General features: G+C 38.6%; 1 protein-coding gene across 1 annotated transcript in view; it reads right to left on the bottom strand.

The window, feature by feature from the left end:
• Positions 1-4939: 4939 nt before the first annotated feature.
• The window catches only part of pou6f2 (POU class 6 homeobox 2), a 121883-nt gene continuing 114685 nt past the window's right edge, over positions 4940-12137 (bottom strand). The window contains exon 10 of the mRNA XM_023807404.2: positions 4940-8798. Coding sequence (XP_023663172.1) covers positions 8294-8798 — 505 coding nt within the window. The 3' untranslated portion in view covers positions 4940-8293. The remainder of the gene's footprint in view (positions 8799-12137) is intronic.

Below are 12137 nucleotides of genomic sequence, written 5' to 3' on the forward strand. Positions count from 1 at the left end.
GGTTTTCTCCATTTTGTCCTTTTCTCCTGCCCTCCGGCATCACCCCAGTAGGACCAGTGATGTCATCGTTTTGAATAATAGCCAGATGTGCTGGTGACCATTGCAGCCCTGACCTGCAGGGGGCAGCGTGCCTTGCCTACACGTATCAAACCCATCTGGCAAGGACAACAGCTACCAAACACATGATTTGGATTTTAAAGCCCCTACCTGCGTCGTGCCAGCTGAATGATAGCTATTGCTTTTATAGAAACATCATGCAGTCGATAAAGTGCTGGCATATGTCTCTGTGTTCTAACCTTTTTGTTGTGTAAGTCCATTTCTATTAGCTCTTAGGTGCCCCCATTGAATTCTGATGCCAAATGTACAGACTTATTGAGACCGACTGTATTTATATATAAAAGTGTTCCATAAACCCCTCTCGGTTGAGAGTAACAGCCGTTACTTTTTTGTCAGTATGCCAGCCAATAGCACTATACACAGACTTGGCATGTGATCTGCCGTTTTCGTGCAGTTTCAAGGTTTTCACTGAACTATTCCCTGTGCAAAAAACACGTGTATAGGAAATACACTATAACATCAAAGGTACATCAATCAAGTTTCTAGAATTATCATCATTCCCACTGCAAAGCTACTTGAAAACTGTTAGAAAATGTCATACCAAAATATCCATGGACACAATGTGGATCTGTGGAGTTTGCGTGTTCTTCTTACAGTACGTTTGCATGGGCTTCCGCTGAGTAGTCTGGTTTTCTCCTACAGTCAAGAAAGATACTGTTTGGTGAGATGGTGTCTCTGAGTGTCCTTTGGCAGTGTTTCTCTAAACAGTCCTTGAGGACACTCCCAGACAGTCCACGTTTTTGCTGGGATGGAGAAACAATGTGGACTGTGTGGCGGCAAGCTGGGAAACATGGAGCGTCTGAGGTCCCGGAGGACCGGGTTGACAAACACTATTCTGTGGTGTATATGCAAGTTACATCCAGACTAGGGTGCTCCCTTGGGCCGGGTCCTTTCCAAAACTGGGGGCCATCCTGGATAAGCACTATGGTTGGATGGAAAATATCATGAGTTTATATCTGAGCCAACTTCATGTCAGCACACCTTCATGTGCAGTAATTGAAGGAACTGGTAGGATAGGCTAGTTCGCTTGTAACGATGCATTATTTACTAACGCACACTATGTAATGAATTAAAATTGCATTGTTACATAGCTTTATCTTGGAATACAAACTAGTATTTTGCCTGAGACATCTTTGAATGTAATAGTCCTTTTCCTGCAAATTGGAAGTTTTAAGAAGAAATATTGAGTATCACAGGATGTAATTCATATGGTCTTTATATGTTAAGTGTAATGTGTGTGATATAGGTTACAGAACTGATAATCTCACCAAAATTATGTCGATAGGAAGAGATATTTTGATTTAATTGGACAGTGATGTCTATAGTGACATTAAAAGGACTTTAGGACACAAAGGGCCGGCAGGCAAAGTCTGAAGGTTTTAAATGTATCTAGTCATGGGATCAGTAATACATTTATTTTCCTAAATAACTGCTCAATTTAAGCATTAGTTAGCTCCATAAACTGGGGAGGCCTGTCTTAATCTCATGGAAACCGTGGGATCCAAGTGCTCAGAAAGACACTCAGAGTTAAGCCTGTATGGCTGTATACTGGCTACATGCATAAGTGTGTAAAGTGGCTTCATTTGGGATTCTATCTGTAATAATATTTATATTTAAATATTTTGATGCATGCTGGTTTGAACTTTGGACTATATAAAGTGCGGTTTTATGCATATTCCAAATATAAAAAACATTTTTACCTTTATTAAAAAAAGATGCAACATCTATCAGAAAAAATTCAAACTGTTTGAATTTAACTGTTAATAATTCATATTTTGTATTTTATTATTTATTATTACGGTATTTATTTAAGTCCATAAACCACCAAATGCTGCTAGACAGTCACCTTAGAATCAGTTTAGAATCTAACTCCAAAAGTCTTTGCATACTGTTTTTGCCTTGTCCTGCTGATGCTGTACGGTAAAATAATGGAGTGAAACAATGGTGTTATGTAACCCTGACAGACATTTGTTCCTGTTGAAGTGATTGTAAATCTGAGTGAATTGTTCCAGAGGCTGTTCTCGCCATCAGTTTGATTTCTGAGTGGCCCATTGAAGAATTATTTATTAGGAGAAAAACCCCTGTGGTCTCATGTTCTCCTTCACTCACTGTCATTGTTATTATACTGAAATCAAGCTTTGTTAAGTGTTTTTTAACCTATTGAAAATTAGTATACCAAAGACAATGAGAATATGTTGAAATAACTGTGAAACAATTGTTTGGTGACAAGCAGGAAAAAATGTCATATTTATGGGAACTTGACATGTGCAGATAAGTATGAAAAGTAGCTATTTCCACCCACCAGAATTCAGATGAAGAATGGATTGTAAAATCATTGTTTCTTCAAATACAGTACATGCTGACTGAAAAGTCAACCAACTCACTTTGAAATCAGTGTGAAAGACATACCTTGACAGGAGTCTATAAAATAATAAGGACTGAATGAAGAATGTATGTATTCTTGCAAAAATGTGACTGTTTTATAACATAAAGAAATGTTAAAATAGCTACTAGTTACGCACAGCATAATTGTCCCTAAAGCAGCGACAGTAATAATTCTCCAATAGCTAAACCCACGAATGCTTTGAATTGGTGCCTATGCTATTCCGGCTGTAATTATAGGCGAGTTTTCTTTGGATCGATGCAGCGGCCCATAGCGGTTTGTTCATCAACGTGAGCGCTCAGGCACGGACAGTGCGATGGCAGAGACAGGGGGTGCAGGGGAAACGTCGACGTGTGGGGGGGGGGGATGCCAGCACAGGTGCTGCAGACAGATGGGGCTTATGAGTGCTTGTGGCATGTCAGGGGACCACATGTCAGCCCCAATAAGAAGCCATTTCTCACATGTGTCCACATCCTTCGGCACAAAGGAATGGTCTGCAGGGAATTTGACAGGGAGGCTGGTCAGTGCTAGGAGGACGGCGATCTGTGAACTCGGGGGATCGGGTGACAGGCTGTGTCAGAGGCTATGAGGACTCAGATTCGAAAAATAGCAATAGCACATATAAATTCATATACATTCTAATTCTTTTAACAGTAAAGAAATATATGTACATTTCATACCACACAGTACTAATATGTATTGTTATTTCATGTAAAGTGCTGAAGAAAACAATATATCGTTATGTGAAACCTGATTTTTTCTGTTTCTTGGACTTGCAGGTTGCAGTGTGGCAGGAAGGTCTCAGTTGGCTAATGAGAAATGCCACATGTCTTGCTATTGAATGCAGGTGTTTGGCTACTACTTGCCATGAAATTAACTTAGGTTGTCTTCTCTCTATCAGTTTCTCCCTGCAGGATATAAATGCTTTACATAAAGTCCAGTGGTCATGAGCATTTACCATTCGCTGTTGGAACACATTAGGTCTGGGTTATCACTAAGAGGGTTTCGTGTTGGTTTCGGCCTGCCCTCTGCGGCATTGCTTCAGCATGCTTTACTGAGTTAAACGGGACATTTCACCTATCTTTGCTCTGCCAGTGACAGATGGCTGTCAGCAGTTAATGGACGAGCCAGAAAAGGCAACAAAAATTTATCAGGCAACAGAATTAATCCAATAACGTACTATTGACGTTATGTTACGTGCTGTGTGCTGCTTTCAAAAGTCACGAAATATGGTGAGATGCTTGTCTAAGACATTGTTTTAGTATGCAATCACTGTGGTTGAAAACCACCAACATTACTTTTCTGTTTGGTTGATTTTCTCCAAGCATTGTTGACATGGAATACTCAATGGAATGTAAAAAACAGATGGCCGGCTTATCACAATCCGAAGCTTATCAGCAACAACACAGGTGATACTCTCTGTACCCATGACATGAAAGTCAGAATCTCAAAGCAAATCAGTGTTTCTTTTTTGGATATCCCCATTTACCACGCTTCAGATTGAGTGTATTCATACTTTCTTTGTTTAAACATTTTTTTCTGCAGTGCAAAGCATTTAAATAATGCGTAAAGGGTAACTGCATGTTTGATTGGATGCCACAGACCTCAGATTTCTGATTTATACCGCATACCAAGATGTGATCTCCCCATTAACCTATAATGTGGCAGCAATGACTCAGGTTTTTATTTTTATTTAAGTTTCAGAATCCCAGCATGATAGAATTAGCGCTGCATAGAATTACACTTTTATTCCAGTTATAATAAAACGTAAATACGAAAAATTGCAATGAGCAGAAAGGGAACGATGCAAAAAATAGAGATTAAATGCATTAATCATTTTACTGTTGATTTTAAAAATATATTAAAATATATGAGATTGAAACATATTGAAACGTATTGTGTATGTATTCTGTGTTGTCATTGCAAGTATCTTCCTGATAAATGCAGAGGAAGCTGGTAATGGTGCATCTTTGGCTGTGTGTGCCTGTGCAGACGCTGTGCAGACGCTGTGCGGACGCTGTGGGGACGCTGTGCAGACGCTGTGGGAGTACGTGCAGGAGAGGTGAACCTTGACAACTAGATGATCACATGGCTATGAAAATACAAGCTCTAGTTACCCTGAACTACATGATAAAACCATTTCAATTTCATAACCAACAAACATTAAAAACTGAAGAAAAACTAAATAATTAATCATTTGTATTGATTGTATTGAAATAAGAACTTTTACAGAGTTCATGCAATTTCCAATTACTATAGTACGTTTTGTTGAGAATATCCATACATTCATGAATCCATGAATCCATCCATCCATCTTCTAACCAGTGATCCTGGTCAGGGTCACCATCCCCAAAATTCTACCTATATATAATAGCATAAAGAAGCAATAATTCTATTCATCCAACATTTGATGTCAAACAGTTTATTATTTATGGTACAAATAATGGTGACAGAATTGAAGCTGTTTATAAATACACAAAGTACAGCTTTACGGACCATACAGATATTGCTCTAGAGAGTAAGTACAGTTTTCAGTCTATAAAATTTAACAGCAACCTGTGCAGGTTTTCAGCTTTGGTTTAAAGGTCTTCAGAAATAACAAGATTAACTCATTTCTATAACAGTTTTTTTCTGTGTTTGTATGCTGATGTATATTTCAATGTGTTTCAATTTTAAAAAGTTTTTTTTCTTAACTGATACAGGTCACAGACTTTTTTGTCCCAAACAAATTGGGACACTTATTAAATACTGAAATTTAAGAGGATAATTCACATTATGTGAAAAAATAAAATTGATAATAATAATAATAATAGAAGAGTATAATCACAAGTCACCCTGTCAGACAATTCAGTGTAAAACCATGGTTTGGGTATATACTCTTAATGTCAAATCAAGCCTCCAAGGTGACAGATCAACATTACTTACCAACACATGTAGAACTCAAATAATTGTTTTTGGACTAACATCTAAACAGTGTTTTTATGGCATTATTCACTGGGTACAAGTACAGTGCTGAGGTAAAAATCATGATCCATTTGCCAACCCATTCAGTTTCCCTTAAATAATAGTTTAATATTGCAAGATTGTCAGCGACGTTAAGCTGTGTTTCTGTACAATGTGCATATACCTACAATACGCTGAGCTTTGGTCCAGCATTGATAAAACCAACAAAGGCAATACTCTTTTTTTTTGTTTTTTTTTTTGGTTACAGCTTCATTAACAATCCTCTCTAGTAGTTTACAACACAGGCTATCCAATGTCTTTGACTGTAAGGTGAGGGAGATATTTTGAACAAAATGGGCTTTTTTGAACAGAAAATTTGTGAAAGAAGCCCAAAGAAAGCTGAAACGCACATTTCATCACATCACAACATAGGAGTGCAGGAAGATGAAGGGTATGTTCCGCAGTGAATTAAGGCTGTTCTGCTTTACTCAGACATAACCTCAGTAAAATATTTTTATACATTTCCTAAAAGTTCAATAATGTACTCTCACATAAAAATGCTCATTTGGTTTTCATGTGCTGAGGAAAAAATATATAAATAAATATGAAGGAAACTCCAAACACTTGTGGCAGTTGATGTGTCTCATTACACTGACGTTGTAAAATGGTAAGATCTAAGCAAGCATCGTCAAGGTGATGTCCTCCCAAAGGTAGGACTTATACCCTCCATGACGAGTGGTGCTGTACCATCTATTTCATTTAGCTACCTAATACTTAGGGGCCAATATAGCTAATGTTAAATAGCTAACAATCATATTAGTACTTTGCCATTTTAGAAATGTTATCTATTCTCGTTAAACGGCAATAAAAAAAATACGCTTAAAAGTGAGACATCATCGTCATCTTTGCTTAGCAGCTAATGTAACATCAATTCTTTAATCCTTCAAATCTTCAAATATGGTATGCGTTTTATTGTATGTTGTCTGGAGACTCCATGTTTAATCTGTGTTGGCATAGCTGTCACTGTACCGCCATTATTTCTATGGGTATTACATAAAATTAGAAGGTAAAATGGTCTATATGTAGTAAAATGGTCTGTATGCAATGAACCCAAATTCAAGCACTTAGTATAAGAATGTATTAGACATCTTTCTCTAATAATCCCATTATATGTGTTTTTAAATTTAAGCGAATGTGGTTGACTAGAGTTTGCCGGTTTTCAAAATGGATGCCTTATTGTATATGACACAGCATTGTACCTGTGACACTAAGACACTAAATTCTCCATATGAATTACGAGAAACTCAAGATCTCGTTTTAACATCACATTACTGGTACTCAAATGTAATGTGTCAGACACAATCAGAAGCTGAGAGCTGAGTTGAAGAATTTCTAAGTTCCGCAGATCGTTCTCTATTTGAAGAATAATAAAGAAATCAGCTCAGGGGAAAAACATGAAATCCTAGCCTTTTGTTTCCCTTTTACTGTTATTTTTTTCCTAATCAAACATCAGCCTTCCACTTATGAGAAACTTGCAAATGAAACTGTCTCCCTGTCTTGATGCACTGCAACTCACCAGGGCCTGAAATGGCAAAAGATGCCAATCTGGAGATAAAACAAATACATAAATACATAAAAACACGCAATGGGAATAAAAATCAGATTATTTTTTAAAACATTTTTCTACTTTCATCGAAACACAGGACAAATGAAATTACACAGGATGAAAACTAACTACTCTTCTCTCATTAACATATATACGTATACAGCTACGTGCCAAGCTCTCTTGTTCGGTGAGCGAACACATAGACAACAGACCTGGATCTCAGAGCAGCTGAACAAACTCAATAAAATAAAAACATCAAAGGGAATCTGATACAAGTACATCCTAGGGCATTTTGACACATATCAGATCTGTTCGTTTTCTTGGGCCTAAAAGTAGATTCTTTGGCTATCAGGCTTTGGCAACATTTAAGCATTGCTTCGGATACAGCCATTGTAGTGGTCCTGGATGGCCCCTCGCTAGGACAAGCTGCCAACGAATCTTCTCTGTTTCTGCCTCTGTAAAATTTCCTCGACTAATTATGTCTATTTACATCATCCCATAAATATACAATCTTGTAAAAATGAATAAATACCTGTACAGTTTTTTTTACAAAGTCACACAGAAACTGAGAATTTTAACTCCAGTGAACAAAAAGCATAATAAATGGGACATTATCATGACCATTGTCAAGACAGCACAACACTTTCAAGATGAGTTGTTACTTATATATAACTGAGGAACAAAGGATTGTGGTTATTTACAATTAAACACAAGCTCATTAGCCAAACAATGAGATATAATACAAAATGTCACTACCTCATAAATGTTTTTTTCTTCACATCAGTACAAAGGTAAAAATTTAGGATACATTTACTCATAAAATGAAAGCAATCAGGATTCTGGTGTAACAGACTTTGGTAAGTAGTTTTTATTTATGTCTTTTGGTGTGATTTTTCAACATAAATCCAATACTCGGCATCAGAGAAGGTTGACTCAGTGGTCTCTGCTTGACATCTGCCATCTCTGACACAACCTTATTTTCTAACATTTTGTTAACTCTCCCACAGAGACGATGTTTGATTTTCTGGATTTGTTTTTTGTTTTGTTTTGGTTTTCATGAATACCCGGCGGCAGCCATTACACTGACAAAATATTTGTATGTATCATCGTCTTTGTCATTCCATTTGTCAAAAGGAAAAATAAAAATCTGGAGATCGTCCAGTGATGACTCTGGGGAATTCTGCAGTCAGTCCCCACCCAGCTGAAACCGTTATCGTGTAGCGCACTTTTGACGTTAGCTTTCTCTAGGAGTGATCTTCCACCGAGTCGGCTAGCGTGTCCATGGGGGTGGCCGGGCCCAGTTCTGGTTGTTTCAAGCGCTTTATTGTGTTTTTTAATGCCTGCCTCTTGTTGCAAAACCAGACGCGGACCACTTCCCGGTCATAGTTCAGCTTCTCGGCAATCTCAGTCATTTCCTGTCCAGACGGGTGTGTGTTCTTCTCAAAGTGGCTATTGAGGATCTCGAGAGCCTGTGGCGTAAATGAGGTCCTCCTCTTGCGCTTCTTGGACGGCTCGCTGCCGATAAACTCGGTCAGGTTCTGCATGCCGGAACGATGCCGGGCCTCAGCCTCGGCCATCCAGCGCTCCAGAACGGGCTTAATCTTCTGCGCGCTTTTTGGGGTGATGTCCAACTTCTCAAACCTGGCAGGATATAAAAGGCCAGGGTTCAGTTTGGCTCTCAGACTGCTAGCTATAGTGTTCTCCTGGGCTTCCTGTGGTAGAAAAAAGTGGCTTCTCAGGATGGTGTGTCTGGGGAGAATTGAGAGAGAAGAATCTTACTCAGGTGCCCTTTGACAGGGCAAGGGATATGCTGCCAGTCTCTGAGGGGCTCCTTAAGATGCTGCCAGTGGAACCAAAAGTCTCGTCACAAGTCATTTTTAGCGAAATTGCAAACTTCTGCCATTTTGTTCGATAGTACTGGGTAACCATTGCTTTTACGCTATCAACACCAGTTTCAGATGTCAGTGGTATGATTTTTTTCATTAAATGTTACTTCACCCCAAAAAGGAATGGCCTTTCTCATTAAGACGAAAGAAAGGGTCTTTTTAAAGAGCTGTATAAATCACAGGCAGCTGATTTCATAAGGAAAGCCCTCAGTAGATTGGCAGATATGTATGGAGCATTAAAAGAATCTTTCTCATCATCTGTTTGCTTGGAAAATATATACATTTAGAATATGCTTTGTTGATTTGAACATCTGAGGCACTTTTGAAATGTTCTGGGAAAACATCAAGACAGATTTTGCCGGTGCCACAAAATATGGGAATAAGGAGGTGGCACTAAAAGAAAAGAGGACAATGCTTTCCGCTTTCCAGCCAATAAACCGTGTGGTTTAGAGAAGTAAAGCAGGCAGTAACAGGACAGGAATTAGCTTTTAAAATCTTGCAGCCTAGTAGAGAGCAAGTTAAAATGTCCTTTGACAGATTTTGATCGATATTTTCTGCCTGATTCAGCAGATGCTTTAAAGCTTCCACAATGGTCATACATATTCTAGTAATGAATAAGTGATTGGCAAATTTGTTCCAAGTATAATTTGAGTTTCTTTTAATGCTCAGCATACTTCACACAGACTAATGAAGACATATACAAATTTCTTTCACTGTCCACTATAAGGTTATGCAATTTTCCATCAACAATAAACATTGCAGCATTATTTTCAATACAGTTAGCTAAACAAGAATGTGTCAGACATTATCAATTCCAAACTCAAGATTAACAGGAAAATACAGATCTATGGATAATATTGTATGGATCTATGGATAATCTATCAATGGCAAATTTCCTCAAACTTAATGAAGTACATGCAAAACATTTACTGAGAGGGAAATCAACAGACACCAGAGGAAATTGCACTGATCAATCATTATATTTCTTTTACATTTTTCATGTAGCTGGTACATAACTTTAAAAAGTACAACAAAATGTCATTATGGTGCATGGTGAGGTGGTGATTAAATTGAACTTTTAATGTGGAGAAACACCACAGGGTCAGGATATTTAAGCAATACGAGAAGGAGTGGTGATTGTCGTGATATATTGCAGTACAACTGCATGAGTTCGACTTTGTTATTACTTTTATACAATAGTTAATTGAGTAGCATTTATAAGGTAAAAGTAATAAGATACAGCATATTTTGTTTGTTTATTTAAACATTTACGGGCCTATGCCAAAAGAAACAGTTCATGTAATGTCAGCGAAATTGGGACGGGCTATGGCGTCCGAACCTTCCGCGAGCCCGGGAAGTTCTGTCTCTAACCGATATCGTTTCGTTTAATATCGCCGGTGCCAGCGGTGAAGCGACTAGCCAGCTTATTAGCGGAATAACTTTGCATTGTAAATTTAAGCCATGCCGCAGGTGTAATAAATAAAACATTGTGGCGCTCGAGTGGCAAAGAGATCATAAGGTGGACAGCAAAGTTCAGTTATTAGCAGACTTTTATTGCGCGATCCTTAAAAGGACAGCAGTAAAACAACGAGAGAGAATAAGGAATAAAGTCACTTACACACACACAGCCTTTAAGGAAATAAAAGTGGATACAGGCGGTAGAGACAGAGCTCAAAGAGTCTTACTCTGTAAACATTTTTTCAGTTCGGCATCTTATAAAAACTTAAAATCCAAAACATCAAAATAAATCCAACAAAACGGAATATATATGAACCTTTACTTTAATCTCACTTCCGCCTACGTTCATTTTCGAAACCAGTGGAAACGCAAGCAGGTTCTCAAAAAGCACCAAGCGAGAGTCAGGCCAGTACCGGCTCCGTGTTGGTGGAAATGAGGCATTTGTACCAGTTTTTATATACACCTGTAAAGCTGAGTGATACAGCTTATGTGAAATGTCCGAGTGCGGTTATACTATGATACCCGTACTCACAGAATGCCTTCTATCCAATCAGGTTTGTTGGTCGGAAATAACTGTTGTATAGTAAAGTATAATGTAGGATAGTATCAGAATTGGCTGTAATAAGGGGATTGTCACATGTCAGAATGTGGTCACATGTTACAGGGAGGAATTCTTTTACTCTGTGGAGCACCAGTGTCAGGCCTGCACAATCAGTCCTGATAGGATACCCATTGATGTAACCACACAGGCAGCCAAGAAGGCCCTCAAGAGCTGAGAGGAGGCCCTTTCCGAAACACAGAAGCCATTTTTATGAGGGAGGCTGCTTATTAAACTGAAACATGGGGCAGTGCAGGGCTGGAGCAAAGCCTGCATTGCTGTCCATTGTTTTTTACGACTGTCAGTGCGTTTTTCTGGGGTCTGGCTGGTGGCTCCATGCAACAGAGTTATTATTTATAACTGCCGTCCCTTAAACGGCTGGAGGAGTACGCCACCGTTCCGCCGGGAATACATTAACAAATATAAGGAGCGCCTGGGAAGACAGGACATTTCATGGTTCAGCGAGAACCAGATCCACTTAAATGAAACAAGAGGTGCATTCCTGACTCGTCAGCGGCAAGGAGGTGCCGCAAGCCGCTGCCCAGGAGAATTCCATCCCTCCCCCCTTAACCCTCTTTATGCTTTTAGAAGGGCTCTTGCCAGCTCATGCATAAGATTCGCTAAGTGTAAGCTGCATCGATGGAGTTTAGCTAACACTACATAGCCATTTAAACTCCGCTAGCGCAGAGAAGCTTGTCATCTTTATCCTGACGAGGCTTTACAATTAAATTGAAACAAACATGATTAAATAAGCACAATAAACAGACATGCTGTGTTTTTTAAGAGGTGCACGGCTGTTTGTTAGAAAACGCTTTTGTTAAATCCACAAAATTAGAAGCTTGAGCCCTCAGACACATCCTCAAGTGCTGGTTTGTGTCATAAAATCTCTCGTTGATAAACAGCTAACACATGAATAGATTAATTGTATTATAACTAGGGTTTGTTATTAATTAAGTGTGTATATATATATATATATATATATATATATATATATATACACACACAAAAACACACACTCACAGTCTGGGTTTTCAGCTGATGGTGACACAATGACATTATCAGTCATTCTGTAGAATATTCCATTTGCATGCTTATATGCAGAGAAGAAGTCTCATTGCAGAAAAACAGGCTTGTTTCAGGCATGGT

This window comes from Paramormyrops kingsleyae, chromosome 1 (assembly GCF_048594095.1).
Source record: "Paramormyrops kingsleyae isolate MSU_618 chromosome 1, PKINGS_0.4, whole genome shotgun sequence".
Lineage (NCBI taxonomy): Eukaryota > Metazoa > Chordata > Actinopteri > Osteoglossiformes > Mormyridae > Paramormyrops > Paramormyrops kingsleyae.